The sequence below is a fragment of the Martes martes genome, assembly GCF_963455335.1.
Source record: "Martes martes genome assembly, chromosome: 18".
In the NCBI taxonomy this organism is placed as follows: domain Eukaryota; kingdom Metazoa; phylum Chordata; class Mammalia; order Carnivora; family Mustelidae; genus Martes; species Martes martes.
The window spans coordinates 22981276-23000360 of record NC_137906.1 but is presented as its reverse complement, the minus strand read 5'-3'; the positions used below and the strand labels follow the sequence as shown (position 1 = coordinate 23000360).

General features: G+C 44.4%; 1 protein-coding gene across 1 annotated transcript in view; it reads right to left on the bottom strand.

The window, feature by feature from the left end:
- Positions 1-16751, bottom strand: part of NSMCE1 (NSE1 homolog, SMC5-SMC6 complex component) — a 34389-nt gene extending 17638 nt beyond the window's left edge. The window contains exons 1-2 of the mRNA XM_080830234.1: positions 16599-16751; positions 11115-11261 (exon numbers count right to left, since the gene is read on the bottom strand). Of these exons, the coding sequence (XP_080686360.1) occupies positions 11115-11261; positions 16599-16638 (187 nt within the window). The 5' untranslated portion in view covers positions 16639-16751. The remainder of the gene's footprint in view (positions 1-11114; positions 11262-16598) is intronic.
- Positions 16752-19085: the final 2334 nt, after the last annotated feature.

Here is a 19085-nt window from a genome sequence, read left to right as displayed (position 1 = left end):
GCACCCTCAAACCCCACACTGGGCAACACCATCGCATGGCAAAAGGACTTTGGGCCATTTGTGAAGGCTTCAGAATTCAGGCTTCCGTGTTCGTTCTGTTTTCCAGGAAACTGGACCAAAGAAACTTTCCATGGCTTGACTACCACAAAACTACTTCCCAGCTCTCTTGTGAGTCAGACTTCAAGGAAGATGCTCCCCCAGGCCAACTCTGGATCCAGGACAGAAAGGATGTATTTCCTGGATGCTACATCTATTTTCTCAGACGCCCACACAGATGACGCAGGGCCCCACCGGATCTAGAGAATGAGTTCTACTGTGTGAACCTGATTATTCCCTACATTTCACCATCCTGGGCACGTACAGCCTTTAAGCACATTCCACAAATTATGTTTGTAATCTTCACAAATGACCCCGGGTGCCAGGTATCTCCAGCCCTGCTTCGCAACTAGGAAAATGGAAGCTCTGAGTTTTAGTGACCTGACCAAGGTTCTACAGCTCCGAAGCAGCAAAGTGGCTTTAAATTCAATTTTCTAAAAAACAGCTTTGGTGAGCTATAACTGACATACAAGGAACTGTGCCCATTTAAACAGCACAAGTTAATCGGTTCTGACATATGTATACAACCCTGAAACCATCACCACAGTCAAGGCCACAAACATTATCCATCGCCCCCCGGAAGCTCCCTCACACCACTCTGTAATCTCTTGCTCACCCCCCACAACCCTGCCCTACCTGTCACTCCACCCAAGTATATGCTGTCTAGGAGTGTATGTTACCAGATTCCCCCAGCACGTAATCTCCTTTGCTGTGCTTCTTCCAATCAGCATATAATCACCCTGAGATTCACTCATACAGGAGCACGTAGCACTGGCTCATTCCTTTTCACTGCTGAGTAGTAGTCCATCAGCTGGATCGTTCTGCAGCCTCTTTATCAGTTCTCCTGCTGATGGGCAGCTAGGTGTTTCCCGTTAGCGGCCATTACAAGCAAAGCCACTCTAACATTTAGGTGTAAGCCTTTGTGCGGACACGTATCTTCATTTCTCCTGAGTCTAAAAACAACTACTTGAGGGGCACCTGGGTGGCTCAGTGGGTTAAAGCCTCTGCCTTCGGCTCAGGTCATGATCCCAGGGTCCTGGGATTGAGCCCTGCATCAGGCTCTCTGCTCAGCAGGGAGCCTGCTTCCCTTCCTCTCTCTCTGCCTGCCTCTCTGCCTACTTGTGATCTCTGTCAAATAAATAATAAAATAAAATCTTTAAAAAAAATTAAAAAAATAAAAATAAAAACAACTACTTGAAACAGAAATGGCCATGTCATGAACGTGCCCATGTTTTTCCAAAATGACTATACCATTTTAGATTCTGCCAGATGGAGTGCCAGTTCCTCCATTTTCTTGACACACAGAATGCAATCTTTTCAATTTTAGCCATGTAAAAATGGAGAATGTTCCATGTGCCCTAGAGAAGAAAATGTATTCTGTTGTTTTGGGATGGAATGTTCCATGTACCTGTACCTGTACCTGGAATGTCCCATGTACATGTTCCAATGTACCTCACTGCGGTTTTAGTTTGCATTTCCCTAATGAAGCCGAGCACTTTTCCTGTACTTATTGGCCATCTATGTATCTTCTTCGGTGAAGTGTCTGTTCAAGTCTTGTGCCCAATTTTTTCTGGCTGTATGTTTTCTAACTGTTGAATTGGGGAGTTCTCTACATATTTCAGATACAAGCACTTTATCAGATATACGATTTGCAATATTTTCTCCCACATCTTGTTTGTCTTTTTATCCCCATAAACAGTGTATTTTAAAGAGAAGTTTTTCAAATTTCGGGATACAATTTCTTTTGATAGATCAAAATATACCCTAAATCTAGCACATGGCTTTGGCCTAGTCTCCAGCTTGATTGCATTCGTTCCTCTTTTTTTTTTTTTTCCCCTTTTCTCAACCAACTAATCAATTCTTTTTTTAGAATCTTTTTAAATTTTCATCTTTACAGTCATATTCCATTCCTTCATTGTGTCTACCCTTATTTTTGTATAAATGTAAGTTTTTCTTTCTTTAAAATTTTGGGAGGTAGTTTATTCCAACAGACCAAAATACACCCAAAATCAAGTGTTTGACTCTGTTCTATTCACCAGTCTAATATATATATATATATATTTTCCTTTTCTTCCCCCAATTCTTCTCCCCCTGGATTCAGGTCTCTTCTGATTTGATTAGTGTATATTTTTCTGGGGCCGTTGCTACCCTTTTAGTGTTTTGTTCTCTCATTCATCTATTCTTATTTGGATAAAACGACAAGGCAGAAAAACTCACCGCCAAAAAAAAAAAAAGAACAAGAGGGAGAACTGATGGCTAGGGACCTAATCAATATAGATATTAGTAATATGTCAGAACTAGAGTTCAAAATGACAATTATCAAGGTGCTAGCTGGGCTCAAAAAAAAGCACAGAGGATATCAGAGAATCCCCTTCTGGAGAAACAAAATCCCTTTCTGGAAAAATAAAAGAACTAAAATCTAACCAAGCTGAAATAAAAAAAGCTATTAATGGGGTATAATAAAAAATGGAGGCTCTTACTGCTAGGATAAATGAGGCAGAAGAGAGAATTAGTGATATAGAAGACCAAATGATGGAGACTAAAGAAGCTGAGCCAAAGAGAGACAAACAACTACTGGACCAGAGGGGAGAATCTGAGAGATAAGTAATACCATCAGACAAAACAATATTGGGATAATTGGGATCCCAGAAGAAGAAGAAAGAGAGAGGCAGAAGGTATGTTGGAGTGAAATATAGCGGAGGATTTCCCTAATTTGGTGAAGAGAACAAGCATCAAAATCCAGCAGGCACAGAGAACCTCATCAAAATCAATAAAAATAGGTCCACACCCCATCATCTAATAGTTAAACTTACAAGCCTCAGTGACAAAGAGAAAATCCTGAAAGCAGCACAGGACAAGAGGTCTGTAACATACAATGGTAAAAATATTAGATTGGCAGCAGATCTATCCACAAAGACCTGGCAGGCCAGAAAGGACTGGCATGATATATTCAGAACACTAAATGAGAAAAATATGCAGCCAAGAATACTATATCCAGGTAGGCTGTCATTGAAAATAGAAGCAGAGATAAAACGTCTCCAGGACAAACAAAAATTAAAAGAATTTGCAAACACCAAACCAGCCCCACAGGGAATATTGAAAGGGATCCTCTAAGCAAAGAGAGAGCCTAAAAGTAACAGCCCAGAAAGGAACAGAGACAATATACAGTAACAGTCCCCTTACAGGCAATCCAGCGGCACTAAATTCATATTTTTCAATCGTTACCTTGAATGCAAATGGGCTAAATGCCTAATCAAAAGACACAGGGTATCAGAATGGATTAAAAAAAACAAGACCCATCAATATGCTATCTACAAGAAACTCATTTTAGACCCAAAGACACCTCCATATTTAAAGTGAGGGCATGGAAAACAATTTACCATGCTCATGGACATAAAAAGAAAGCTGAGGTGGCAATCCTTATATCAGATAAATTAGATTTTAAGCCAAAGACTATAACAAGAGATGAAGAAGGATACTTTATCGTAATTAAAGGGTCTGTCCAACAAGGAGATCTAACAATTTTAAGTATCTATGCCTCTAACATGGGAGCAGCCAACTATATAAACCAATGAGTAACAAAATCAAAGAAACATATCAACAATAATACAATAATAGTAGGGAACTTTAACACCCCCTTTACTAAAATGGACAGATCATCTAAGCAAAAGATCAACAAGGATATAAAGGCTTTAAATGACACACTGGACCAGATGGACATCACAGATATATTTAGAACATTCCATCCCAAAACAACAGAATACATTTTCTTCTCTAGTGCACATGGAACATTCTCCAGAATAGATCACACCATAGGTCACAAATCAGGTCTCAACCGGTACCAAAAGATTGGGATTATTCCCTGCATATTTTCAGACCACAATGCTCTGAAACTAGAACTCAATTACAAGAGGAAAACTGGAAAGAACCCAAATACACGGAGGCTAAAGAGCATCCTACTAAGGAATGAATGGGTCAACCAGGAAATTAAAGAAGAATTTTAAAAATTCATGGAAACAAATGAAAATGAAAACACAACTGTTCAAAATCTTTGGGACACAGCTAAGATGGTCCTGAGAGGAAAGTATATAGCCATACAAGCCTTTCTCAAGAAACAAGAAAGGTCTCAAGCACACAACCTAACCCCACATCTAAAGGAGCTAGAGAAAGAACAGCAAAGAAAGCCTAAACCCAGCAGGAGAAGAGAAATAATAAAGATCAGAGCAGAAATCAATGAAATAGAAACCAAAAAATCAGTAGAACAAATCAACAAAACTAGGACCTACTTCCTTGAAAGAATTAATGAGATTTATAAACCCCTGGCCAGACTTATCAAAAAGAAAAGAGAAAGGACCCAAATTAATAAAATCATGAATGAAAGAGGAGAGATCGCAGCCAACACCAAAGAAATACAAACAATTTTAAGAACATATTATGAGCAACTATACGCCAGCAAATTTGACAATCTGAAAAGAAATGGATGCATTCCTAGAGACATATAAACTATCAAAACTGAACCAGGAAGAAATAGAAACCCTGAACAGACCCTTAACCAGTAAGGAGATTGAAGCAGTCATCAAAAATCTCCCAACAAACAAGAGCCCATTGTCAGATGGCTTCCCAGGGGAATTCTACCAAACATTTAAAGAAGAATTAATACCTATTCTCTTAAAACTGTTCCAAAAAATAGAAATGGAAGGAAAACTTCCAAACTCATTTTATGAGGCTAGCATTAGCTTGATGCCCAAACCAAAGACCCCATCAAAAAGGAGAATTACAGACCAATATCCTTGATGAACACATATGCAAAAATTCTCACCTAAATACTAGCCAATAGGATCCAACAGTACATTAAAAGGATTATTCACCACGACCAAGCGGGATTTATTCCTGGGCTGCAAGTTTAGTTTGACATCCGCAAATCAATCAATGGGATACAATACATTAATAAAAGAAAGAACAAGAAACATGATACTCTCAATAGGTGCTGAAAAAGCATTTGACTAAGTACAGCATCCTTTCTTGATAAAAACTCTTGACAGTGTAGGGACAGAGGGTACATACCTCAATATCATCAAAGCCATCTATGCAAAACCCACAGAGGATATCATTCTCAATGGGAAAAAACTGAGGGCTTTTCCCCTAAAGTCAGGAATATGGCAGGGATGTCCACTATCACCACTGCTATTCAACATAGTACTAGAAGTCCTAGCCTCAGCAATCAGACAACAAAAAGAAATAAAAGGCATCTGAGTTGGCAAAGAAGTCAAACTCTCACTCTTTGCAGATGACATGATACTTTATGCAGAAAACCCAAAAGACTCCACTCCAGAACTGCTAGAACTCACACAGGAATTCAATAAAGTGTCAGGGTATAAAATCAATGCACAGAAATCAGTTGCATTTCTATACACCAACAGGAAGACAGAAGAAAGAGAAATTAAGGAGTCAATTCCATTTATAACTGCACCCAAAACCATAAGATACCAGAAATAAACCTAACCAAAGAGGCAAAGAATCTGTACTCCAAAAACTATAACGTATTCACGAAAGAAATTGAGGAAGACACAAAGAAATGGAAAAACGTTCTATGCCCATGGATTAGAAGAACAAATATTGTGAAAATGTCTACGCTACCTAGAGCAATCTACACATTTAATGCAATCCTTATCAAAATACCATCAATCTTTTTCAGAGAAATGGAAAAAATAATCCTAAAATTTATATGGAACCAGAAAAGACCTCGAATAGCCAGAGGAATGTTGAAAAAGAAAACCAAAGTTGGTGGCATCACAATCCCAGATGTCAAGCTCTATTACAAAGCTGTCATCATCAAGACAGTATGGTACCGGCAAAAAAACAGACACACAGATGAATGGAACAGATAGAGAGCCCAGGCAAGGGAGGCAAGTGCAAAAATGAACTTCTGGGACTTCATCAAGATCAAGAGCTTTTGCACAGCAAAGGAAACAGTCAACAAAACCAAAAGACAACTGACAGAATGGGAGAAGATATTCGCAAATGACATATCAGATAAAGGACTAGCATCCAAAACCTATAAAGAACTTATTAAACTGAACAGCCAAAGAACAAATAATCCAATCAAGAAATGGGCAGAAGACATGAACAGACATTTCTGGAAGAAGACATCTAGATGGCAAACAGACACATGAAAAAGTGCTCCATATCACTTGGCATTAGGGAAATACCAATCAAAATCACAGTGAGATACCACCTCATGCCAGTCAGAGTGGCTAAAATTAACAAGTCAGGAAATGACAGGTGTTGGCAAGTATGCAGAGAAAGGGGAACCCTCCTACACCATTGGTGGGAATGCAAGCTGGTGCAGCCACTCTGGAAAACAGTATGGAGGTTCCTCAAAAAGTTGAAAATAAAGCTACGCTATGACCCAGCAATCGCACTACTGGGTATTTACCCCAAAGATACAAATGTAGTGATCCTAAGCGGCACATGCACCTGAATGTTTATAGCAGCAATGTCCACAATAGCCAACCTACGGAAAGAACCTAGATGTCCATCAACAGATGAATGGATAAAGAAGATGTGGTCCATATATGCAACGGAATACTATGCAGCCATCAAAAATGAAATCTTGTGGATGGAACTAGAGGGCATTATGCTGAGCGAAATAAATCAATCAGAGAAAGACAATTACATATGATCTCTCTGATAGGAGGAATTTGAGAGGCAGGGCCGGGGGTCATGGGGGGTAGGGAGGGAAAAAAATGAAACAAGATGGGATCGGGAGGGAGACAAACCATAAGAGACTCTTAATCTCAGGATATAAACTGAGGGTTGACGGAGTGGGAGGATAGGGTGGTTGGGTTATGGACACTGGGGAGGGTATGTGCTATGGTGAATGCTGTGAATTGTGTAAGCCTGATAATTCACAGACCTGTTCCCCTGGGGCAAATAATACATTATATGTTAACACAATGGAAGACAAAAAAAGAAAAAGAAAAAGAGAAAGAGAAAAAGAAAGAAAAGAAAGAGGGGGAAGGAGGGAGCGGGGAGGAGGGAGGGAGTGAGGGAAGTTGTCAAGTTTATCAACTTTTACGGATCACATCTTTGTATCAAAGAAATCTCTGCCTAACCTAAAGTCACAAAGGTTTTCTCCTACATTTTCTTCTAGAAGTGTTATAGCTTTGGGTTTTACATTGAGGTCTATGATTCATTTCGAGTTAATTTTTGTATATGGTGCAAAGCATGGTTTGAGGTTCATTTTTTAAAATATGAGGTGTCCAGGGCACTTCTGGTTGGTAGAGCACACAACTCTTGATCTCAGGGTTGTGAGTTGAAGCCCCTTGTTGGGTATAGGGATTGCTTTAAAATAAAATCTTTTTTAAAAAGGCAGGGGGGGGATGCCTGGGTGGCTCAGTTGGTAAAGTGTCTGCCTTCAGGTCATGGCATAATCTCAGGGTCCCTAAAGAACTTCAGGATTTGGGGAGGGGATGGCTTCCAGAAAGACCAAGCCTTGACTAGAAGCTTGGAACTTTCAGCCCCATCCCCAACTCTGGGAAGGGCAGAGGGACTACATACAGAGTTGATCACCAATGGCCAATGATTTAGTCAATCATGCATGTGTAATGAAAGCCCCCCAAACCCCCAAATGATGGCATTCGGAGATCCACTGGGATGGTGAACACATCAAGGTACTGGGAGGATGCAGCACCCAGAAAGGTGCCCCTCCTGCCCCCCATCCCCTGCCCTATGCACCTCTCCCCTTGGGCTTTTCCTGAGCTGTATCCTTTATATAGGCCAGCAATGTGAGTCAAGGGTTTTCCTGAGTTCTGTGAGCCATTCTAGCAAATTACTGAACCTCAGGGGCGGGCCAGAAGACTTAATTTATAGCCAGTTGGGTCGGAAGTCCTGGAGGCCCGGACCTGAGACCGGCCTCCAAAGTGGGAGCAGCCTGGTGGGGCTGAACGCCTTTAACTGTGGGATCTGACGTCAACTCCAGGTAAACAGTCAGAACTGAGCTGAGTTACTGGTCATCCAGTGAGCGTCCAGAGACCCGGAGAGGAGGTACGGGAAAAGACAACACTCGGGGCAGGGGGCAGGGAAGCTTCACTGCCTGTCTCTCAAGGATTCACTGCCCTTCACTGACTCATGCCCACTGTGTCATCTATTTTTAGTTGTTTCAGACAGGAAGGCCAATTGGTCCCTGTTACTTGACCTTGGTCAAAAGTGGAAATCCTCAAATGCAAGTCTTCTTAACCAGCCCCCTTCGGCTTCCTGTACCTACTTCCATCAAGAGAGGCTTAGACGAGAATCACAGGATTCTGTGTCTGCAGGAATCATGGAACCCAAGGCAAAGCAAAAGCTTTGTCTCAGTGTCCCCAGGAGCCTGGCCCTCTTGAGGCCACAGCAAGATGAGCTGGAGGACCGCAGGCACGCTCACAGGCTCCGGCTCACAACCTCGGGTGCCCTCCGAGAGCACACCAGCCCTCAGTGCCACTCAGAGAGCCCAGGCCCAAGGCTTTACACCAGCATGTCACAACAAAACCTAAACTGTCACTAGCCCAGAGACCTGGGGAATTTGCTTCCAGCTTCATGACGGTAAGAGGAGCTGGAACCCAAGCCCAGAACAGAAAGCATGTTCGAGAAGCTGGACAAAAGGCCCTGGGAAACTGCAATCAGAATAACGACAGACTTAGTTACTCTGTTTCATAATTCTCTTAGAAGCTGAATACATTTCCAGTTGGTAAAAGGGGACTTTCCTGGGCATCTCTTCCAAAGACAGATTAATGATGTTAGGTCTTATAAGTATTTACTTAATTTGAGATCATTTCTTTCCATCACTTCTCATTTTAAAATATCTAAAATAAAAATAATGCTTGAGAAAAAGCTTTTTTTTTTTTTTAATGAAGGGTAGGGGAAAACAAACTCCAGCTCTATCCCGATTACCCCAGCCATAACCGTACCGTGATATCTTGATGCACACATATGGCACATAAACTGTGAAGAATAAATTAATTCCTAGATATATTCTACAGGACTTTCCTAAATTAGGTCATAATAACTTTAAAGGTCAAGCAAAGGCAAAAACACTTTCATTCTTAGTACTAAGGCACCATGTGGCTCCTTGCAGTGAGCTACGAAACTTCCCCATTAGCATGAAAGCCCACATTTAGGACTTACAAGAGAAACTGAAGGGGAGGAGGACTGAACGGCCATGTAGATCATAGACTAAGAAAAACATTCTGATGCCCTTCACTGGAGCATTCCGAGGGGGAGGCTGAAGGCGCTGCCGTGCTTTTCAAGGAGCAAGGGCAGCTAGCCTGGCAGGTGTAAGACTCCTTTCCCATAAAGGAGGCTCTTACCAAAGACCTCTATCCACGCCAGTGCACGCAAGCAGAGCAGATATGTTTTCACCAGAAGGACGGTTTCCCAGCACAGCACTAATTATGTCCCGTTCCTGTTTCAAGCCCTTCCAGACATCCGCGCTGTCCCCAGAATTAAGTACGAAAGAAACCCCATTACTCTGCTGCACATACTGTGGGCTCTTTCTGATCTGTAAACCCACACCTCTTTTGGTGCCATCTGTTCCCACACATCGCATGTTCCTGTCAGGGGTTTCCCGAAGTATGTCAGGGGTAGGTCCACAGAGTTTGGATACCGGGGATTAAACAAGGTTCAGCAGGTCTCCTTACTATAGGAAAGCGCCGGGCCGCCGACGGGGCTTCTCCCCACGTGGTCCCTCTTCTCAAGGGGCCTGGCGCCCCACACACGCCTCTCCTCACCCCTCCTGACTGGCTCACCTCTGTGTGCTTTCCCCTCTTGTTTTGAAAATTGAAAGCACAGAAAAACAAAAGCACAGCATATAAATGAACACCTGTATTCCCACTCACGGGCAGTGGCGATCATCAGACTAGACTACGCATGCCTCGTTTGCTTCAAGTCTTTTCTTGAATAAAACAACATACGGTAAAGATGACAGTGTGCTCTGATTCCTCCCCAAAGGCAAGCACTTCACAAGTGTGTTCCATATCCTTCTGGTCCACTCTTATGTTTTTTACATGCAGTTGTATGTATTCATATATACAATACATATACATACATACATACATACATACATACAATAAATATCATTAAAGCTGGGCCGCCTGGGTGGCTAAGTTAGTTAAGTATCTGCCTTCGGCTCAGGCCATGATCCCAGGGTCCTGGGATCGAGCTTCCTGCTCAGCAGGGAGCCTGCCTCTCCCTCTCCCTCTGTCCTCCTCTGGCCCATCCCATGCTCCCTCTCTTAAGTAACGTCTGTAAAAAAACATCGTGAAGTTTTACAAAAAGCTTAACACAGAGACATCATACAGTAAGTAGAATTTACCCACTTTGTCACTCAACAGGGATCTTCCCATACTGATACTCGACTAAGCCCAAGCTACCAATACTGATTTCCCTGACCTGCCAGCACTGATTCTGTTGTTTCTGCTGTGACCTGTTACTGACAACTCAGTCAGGCCCGGTCTCTTAATGCTTCCTGTGTCTTACCTTACCTCCTGCCTCAGCAGCCCACTGAGAAGATGCTCCAAATGCCCACAGCCGGCCAGGGCAGGGTGGCATGGTCTCCGGGTCTGGCTGAGTCCCAGGCTACGCTCTGACCCACTGTGCAAAGCCGCCCTCTTACCACCAACAGCCAAATGAGCAGCTTCTGCGGGCCCTGGCACTTTGTATGCATCTTGTCTCTTAATCTCCTGAACCCCCACTACGGTGTCAAGGACGATGAACTGTCCTCACTAGAGAGATGAAGACACTCAGGCTGGAGAAAATGCTGGCGCCTTGGCATGAGCGCCAACTATTTGGGTACAAAGTCCAAATTCCCATTCCCTGGGCTAACTGTCAGATTTACGTAAAAAAATAAAGGAAAGGGTTGAAGATGAGATGAGAAACACAACCCGGGCTGGCGTGAGACTGCGTAAGTGGGGCGTACCACTTGGCTGCCTCGTCCCCGAGCGCACGGCTCTGGGGCATCCCATGACCCGGGAGACGATACTCACGGTCATGGACCCGATAGCAGTGCTTCTGCAGCCGCCGAACGTCCCATTCCTCCAGCACGCCGTGAGTCATCAGCAACTGCAGGAATCGCCGGTGGACGTCGGTCATGACACCTGCCCTCCTAGGACCACCCTGTGTGTGTGAAGGAGCTAGGAAAAGAAGCAGATGAAACCCAGTCACCTCGGAGCACTCCGAAAGCCAAGTTCTGCGTTGTGTACTAACTGACATCCACGACTAAATACTTGTTGTAGTTCTTGAGCTCAAGTGCGTCCTGCCAAATGGCCCAAAAGGAAAGGGACACGGGTCAGGGGCAAGCTGACTAGTACCAGCAGGTGGGGAGAAGCGTGGCTTCTGGCGCCAGCCAGGACACCGGCACCCAGCCTGCGCTACCACGTGAAGTGGGTGAAACTGGGCAACCGGACCTCCGTGTGCTTTGGTCTCTGATCTATGAGACTAACGACAGCAACGGCCTCCACAGACGTACTCCACTGATTACACAGTAACAGCCGGGTAACACACTAAACACTACGTAAGCATTAGCTCTATTTACTTCTAGACCATTCTGGGTCTAAAACTCAGTCCAGCCACTTAGCAGATCGAAGGCCTTGGATAAAGTCCGCTGGGGCCCCATTTTCTCACGCTCAACTCAGAACAGCATTCATGGCCTAAAGAATTGCTAGTAAGTGCTGAACCAGTACCAGTTTCCTTCTCCTCTCCCAAACCACTAATGAAACAACTGTCACCGTGGGGTGCTTTTTCAATCTCTTGCTCTCTACTAACACGTTATCTTTCCACAAACCACAAAGATCAGGGCTGATAAAAAGCATTACACAAGTCCTGATCAAACAGCCTGCTCTCGCCCCAGAGAGGTGGCACTGTGCGGAGGCAAAGAGCGTGGGCTGAGCAAGTGGCAGGTGGTGTTGAGACACCTGTTTGCCAGACCTGCTCAATCTCGAGAATCAGAGAACCTGTGCATGAAAAATACAGATTCCCGGGGCCCTGTTTCTGGAAGTTCAGACTGCCAAGGGGCCTGGAATTCTGAGGGTTTGACATTCACTTCAGGCGACGCCGCCATCTGACAAGAAAATCGCTGTTCCCTTGGGCAGATACAGCACGAAAACACTTCTAGCTAACAAACTTCATGTCTCTCGGCCTCAGTCTTTTCAGCTACAAGATGGTGCTAACAAAAAACTGTTTTTAAGACAGAAGATGCCATTTAAATGAGATATGACGACTGGAGGTTGCCAAGGAGCTTGCACCTAGGACACACACAAAAAGGTTAGCTGCTGCTCACTGTCCTTTTTAAACAGCACATCAACTGGAACTCAGGGGTGGGAAGGCATTCGAGCTCAGGGCCAGCTTCTCTGACTGCCTGCTAGCTATCTTCGAGAACAGCTCTGCAGTGACTCAACCTCAACAGGTCCTAAGTTGGGCTCATCTTCTCCTTGCCCCATCCTCAATCCCTTTCTTTGCCTGAGTCCCTTTCACGAATCTTCTGTTTTGGGAGGAGGAGTCCACGCAGTCACACAAACACCACAGGCCCAAGCGTCCAACTCTCATCCTCTTCCCCCCAACCCCCACCCTCGGATCCAGCCAGTCACCACGTTCTGCCAAAGTTAATTTCTTATCACTAGGAGCAGGAACATTAAATCCAACAGCAAATTAAATCCAGAAAAAGTTAAAGAAAGTCAGTAAGAAAGAGCCAAAAACAATGAAATTAAGGTACATCTGAATTCAACAAAACCAAAATTTTTCTTTGGAAAAAAACATAATAAAAGCAACCAACCTCTGACAAGATTTTCCGAGAGAAGACTGAAAAATAAACACTATTTGGAATGAAAAGGGGGATCTAGTTGAAGGTACAAACATATTTTTTAAAAAGACTTAAACAACCTAACAATAATCTGAAGTTGTAAATATATGCAAAGTTATGGGAAATCCATTTAAAGTCAACTAAAGAATTATCTGAAAACTAACAAGTTTTATAACCACTGAAGACATTCTGTGGGAAGTCCATCTTCCCATGAAGAAAACTTCAGATCCAGATGGTTTTATCAAGAAGCGCCGCCAAACATGCTGGAAGCAAGTGATTTCAAATGTCACAAGACTATCCCAGGACCTGCAGAAAAGCAAGCCCTCCCCAAATCATCTGATAAGGCTGACGTCAGTTGGGCATTAAAACCTGGGGCGCCTCAACGGCTCAATGGGTTAAGCCTCTGCCTTCGGCTCAGGTCATGATCTCAGGGTCCTGGGATCGAGCCCCACATCGGGCTCTCTGCACAGCAGGGAGCCTGCTTCCCCCCTCTCTCTCTGCCTGCCTCTCTGCCTACTTGTGATCTCTCTCTCTCTGTTAAATAAGAAATAAAAAATCATTTTAAAAATTAAATTAAAAAAAAAAAAACCTGACCGAGGCTTCAAAAGAAAGGAAATACAAAAGAAAGGAAAATTAAAAGGCCAGTTATCTTTCAGAAACACAGCTCTAGCGGTCCAAAGCAAAATATTAATCGGATCTAACGACACAGAAAGACTACTTCATGGTGACCAGTTGGGGTTATCCCCTCAATGGCTTAGGATCTGAAAATCAACTGAATGTCATATGTCAATAATATCTCAATTAAGCTGGAAAAAATCAATCAGTGTGATCACCACATTAACAGAATACAGAATAAAAGCCTACAATCATCTTAACCGATTCAGAAACTATGATTAAATTTAACAGTTACTCATACTAAATACTTTGAATTGAAGGAAACTTCCTTTATTTACTAAATGCTATCTACAAAAACCTCTGGTAAACATAATACTTAAGGATGGCCTATTGAAAGTGATCACTTTCAAACCCAAATTGATCCAATGCAACTGAACCCACAAGATTCTGATCAAAATCCCCATAGGCTGGGTGTAATTTGACAAGATGATTCCAAAATTTACACGGACACATAAAGGCAAAATAGCAAAGTCATTTGGGGAGAAGATAAAGACAGGAGGACTTGTCCTACCAGGTAGTGACTTATTTTAAAGCTAGAGTAATGAATAACATATGATAATATTACAGACATGGACCGAGTAAGAGCAGGGGGACAGAACAGAGAGAACCCAGACACAGAAACACACACAGGTATGGATATTCAACATGTTGGAGAAATGGAACTCCAGCTCAAAGCAAGCTTTTCAATAAAGGATGCCAAACAACAGATCCCCCTTACGGGAAAAAAGAGAATTCAACCTTCACCACCTCACACTAGGCACATTCTTTATGAGCCAAAGGCAGGGAAGGATAGCTTTAAAAGATAGAATAATAATAATGATGATGCTACTACAAAAAGCACAAACCATAAAGGAATATACCGATACATGTGACTTTGTTAAAATTAAGAACCTCTGTTCACCCAAAATACTTCAGAGTGGGAGAGAGAGAAGACAAGCTACAAACTGGATAGCATCTGAAACTGGAGCCACGAAGAGTCATACTCAGAACAGTCATGAGCGCCTACAAATCAGTAAGGGGAAGACAAATGCCAAGAGAAAAATCAGCAACAGAAATTTTCAAAGAGGATGCACAAATGATTCCTAAATATATTAACACTGCTCTGTCTTGATGTCATCAGGCAAATGAAGATTCAAATCCCAGTGACCAATGTTTACTCATCCCCAGATAGGCAAAAAATTCTGAAGAACGGCCTGGGCTAAAACTCACCCAAAGCTGGTGGAGTGTGTGTAAACGTGTATGAACCACCCAGACCGTTCAATCTTACTGACAAATGTGGGTATCCCCAGAAATCCACTATTCTGTATACAATTTAGAGAAACTTTTCTACGTCTGCCCCAGGAAATAGGTTTATAAACACACCATGTGGTAGTAAAAATCTGGCAACAGTGTCCAGGACCATCAGCTGAGGAATGCCTACGGAAAGCGTTTATAATTAAGCCGTGGAATTCGAAATCGCAAGGAAGCAATGAGGGTGATGTAGAGCTACTCATATCATCTTGGATGCATGTCATATACATAATGTTACACAAAAACAAAGGCACGCAAATATATATATGACGAACCTATATAAAATTCACAACCTAGCAAAACCATATGTAGCAGTCATTACAGATACGTAGTAAAAACCACAAAGAAAAATAAGGGAATGAGTAACACAATATTCAAGGCACTGAGTCATCTTTGGTGAGGGGAAGAAAGGATTCACTGGGGGCTTTCAGGATATGATAATGTTCTATTTCTTAACTTGATGATGCATATATGGGTGTTCCTTTGATTTTTACCCTTCGAACTTAAATTGCAAACATTTTTATAGAAATGTTACCTGTCTTGATTAAAAAATGAAGAAATGGTGTAAATGTGTTATGTAACAGCCAAAATAAATGTCAGTAAGAAGGACCAACTATAGAACGTCATAGAAGGCTACAATTTAGGGGAAAGAAGAGGAAAATAGATACAGATAGGTGTGTTTTTACACAGAAGGCAGTTGTCTAAAGAGGGACTGGGCAGTAGAGATTAATCGTGGCTAACTGCCTACCCAAGTAATTAAAAAATGGAAATGTCTGTGCAATAAGCAGATCTCAATCGTCACCATCTGAGCCGCGAGCGAGGCATGGGGTGAGTGCTTCCCTGCGGTCTCGCTCCATCCTCGCTGGAACCTGAGGACGGAAGCATTACTGGCCCCATTTTACACATGAGGAAACAGAGAGGGACGGCACAACGGGATGCACAGAATTAGTGATGGAAGGGGGGGGGGCGAAAAACAAAAGCAAAGTTCAGGAACTGTAGCACCCCCAGCAAGGTAAGCGAGACACAGGAGGCAACACTTAAGTCATGATAGCTCAGCTGCAGGGATCCCTTACCTACAACTCTCAAATCTAAAAAAGGTCTTAAAACCCCATCTTTTAAGTGTGAAAATCTGACCTGAGCTGAGGTGAGGCTATTTCTGGCCGTTCTTTAGCTCCTTTGGTGTAAATCTGCACATATTTAGCTGTGAAAATAGTCATGAATTTGATTACAAGAAGCTGCCCCAGACCCCAAGGAAGGTATGACATACCATCGAATCTATGCATCATATTCCTCTCAAAAATCCCCAAAACTGGGGCATCTGAGCACGCCTCGCCTCGGGGCTTTAAAATACGAGGCTGTGGGCTTGAACAAAGTTAGGGTTTCTGGAACACGACTGACCGAGAGCACAAGCACAGAGGGCGGCGAGAAACCGAGAGGTGGTCCGCGAAGGCCGTATTTTCCCTATTCGGTTCAGGCAGAATTCTGTATTTTGCTTTTGTCACCTAATATCAGGATGACACCGATATTTGCACCTGATAGCACGATTTCACAACGTCTGTGCGTCGGGGGCACTAGGTTCCAGCCTACTGGCCTTCCTGCCCCTCTCTGGGCCTGTTTCCTGATCAGGAAATGAGGAGCCCCAAGCCCCCGGGCCCCCAGCGCCACACTCCGGCACAGGCACGGGCCGAACCCGGGGCCTGATGCCCACCTTCCGTCCTCCGTCTCCTCTCCGCACGGCCCTCTTCCATCCCCGACAGCCTCGCGGCCCCGCGGCCCGATTACCCACCGCGGTAGCCGGGTGCAGCCCCCAGTGCTGGCGGCCAAGGCAGAAAAAGCGGGCGCGGCTCCTCCTTCAGGGCGGAGCGAACGCGAGCTCAGCGCTCCCATTGGTGGATGTCGCCTATTTGTCCCTCCCACCGGGTGACGCACTTCCTGCCGACCTGTCCGCGCCGTTGCCACGGTGCCAAGGAGTCAGTGGGGTAGGTGGGGAATTAACGCACTTCTCCCGCCGGTTTCCACACCTTACCCAGCGGCGGGCTGCCGCCTGTGGCCCTCCACCTCCAGCCCCGCAGTGGCACCCCGCGACCTTATTGGAGGAAGGGCAGGCATGCAGCAGGACCCTCCCCCCAGGAGCCGCGGCTCCGCGGACACAACCCAGGGCCCTGTCCCGGGCCTCAGTTTCCCCATCTATACAACCGACCCTGTGGCCTCGGGGTCAGCAGTCAGGGCTCTTGCTGTCATATAGCTTGAGCTGGAATCCTGGCTCTGCCACTTACTAGTTGCCAGATCTTGGGCGAGTCACTGAGCTGCGCTGAGCCTCCGTTTCTTCTTCTGTTACGTGGGGAGGATCGCAGTCCCGAAGGGACAGCGTGTTCGTGAGGTTTAAGAGAATGCACACTGGAAGTGCTGGAAGTCAGCTACTGTGTTACTTAGGGATTGTTAGGAGAAGCGAATGAAGTTATTAATAGAAGGAATGGACTGTTGGAGGGCACCCATTTGACAGACACTTGCATCTCAGTGCCTGATCTGGGAGCTGGGGATGCAGTCTAGCAGGGAACAGGTAGCTAATTCTAATACAGCAGGAAGTGCAAATATCTATACCTCTGTGATGATGGCTTCAGATCCCTACTTGCCCGGTTACACTCCTGTGATCTTGGACACTTTCTTAACCTCTCTGGACCTCAGTTTCCCCATCTGCTGAGTGAAGAAAGCAAGAGCATGTGGTGGGTGAGGGCTTGAGCTTGGGAGTTGGACCATCTGGACCTGAATGCTGGTTCTTAAACTCGGTATGTCTGACACCCAGGACAAAATACTGAAGCTCTCCCCCTCAGTTTGCTCACCCATAAAGCAGGTATAATCATAACACATTGTTGACAGGATCGCCGTGAGATTAAATGAGTTAAGACGTGCAAAGCTCTTAGAGTATCTGGCATATAGTAAGGCCTCAGTAAGTGTGAGTTATCTTTACTAATAAAGTACTTTATAAAATGCCTTGGGGGCAGTCAAAGAGAAGAACAGCTCTAAGGAGACCACCATGTTTTGTTTGTCCTGCATACTTTTGCACAATTTTGCATTTATTATCAATATTTAAAGCTGGGCATTTCACATAAAACCCTTGGGTATCTGACAGCTCTTGAAAAATGGGGCAGTCTGGCCACAATAGGCCAGCATCCCCCTATGGCTGTCCTTGTTTAAAGCTTGGTAGAGACTATGTCCCTTTGTGATGACAAATGTGCTTTTGTGGGGTGTAGAGAAATAAAAACGGGGGCCCGTGAGTGGACGACACTGGGGACACTGACATTTCAGGATCAAAGGGCCAAGAAAAGAGGTAGAAAAAAAGGAATTCAAGACCAAATCGTATCAGAAGCGAACAGGCGGGAGAGACTATTGAGTTCCGGTGGGGTGTGGTCTGATTGTTAGTGCTCTGGAGAGGTCAAGGAGGACACACCCGACAGTGAGACCCAGAGAGACAGGAGGAAGCGAGATTGGCCTCCAAGAGAAGTGAGTGCATGGAAGCTGAGGGAGCGGAGAGGGTTGCTGACTGCTTCTAGGATGGGTGGTTTGGGAAGGGGAGACGTGAAGACAGGAGCAGAGGGAATAGCCAATAGAAGAAAAACAAGGGACAGAGGAGGGAATGGGGTCAAGGGCATATGGAGACAGGATTACTCTTACCCTAGAAAGGAAGAGAGACATCTCTGAAACAAGAGGAAAGGAGGGAACAATGGATGGATAAAGGTTCACCAAACCTTTAAAAAAAAAAACCAAAACCGAGGTGTTTTCTGTTTTCTCCATAAAGTAGCAAACTCTCATTCTGCTAAGCAAAGGAGCTGGGAGATGCTCAGGGATTTTAGGAGAATCAAGGGTTTGGAACAGATGCCAAAGGGAACGCAAAAGTGAGCTTCCAGCTAGGGTTGAAACCATAAATATGGAGAGAGGATAGTCCCTCCTGATCCCTGGGGAACCTCCCATCCCCATACCAGGGGCCCCAGAGCAGAAACTCTGTGTGGACTCATCTTGGGGTGGGTCTTGGCTTAGCAAACGCAACTGACTCTAGAAGCCAAAGCAACTGGAGGGTGTTGGTGGGAGGGTCTTTGAAGTCATCCACCACCCCATGGACAGGAAGGAAGGGAGTGTGCTGAGAAGTTAGCATGGAAGGGGACAGCAACCAGAGGTCCCAGTGAGGTGGCTTACCAGG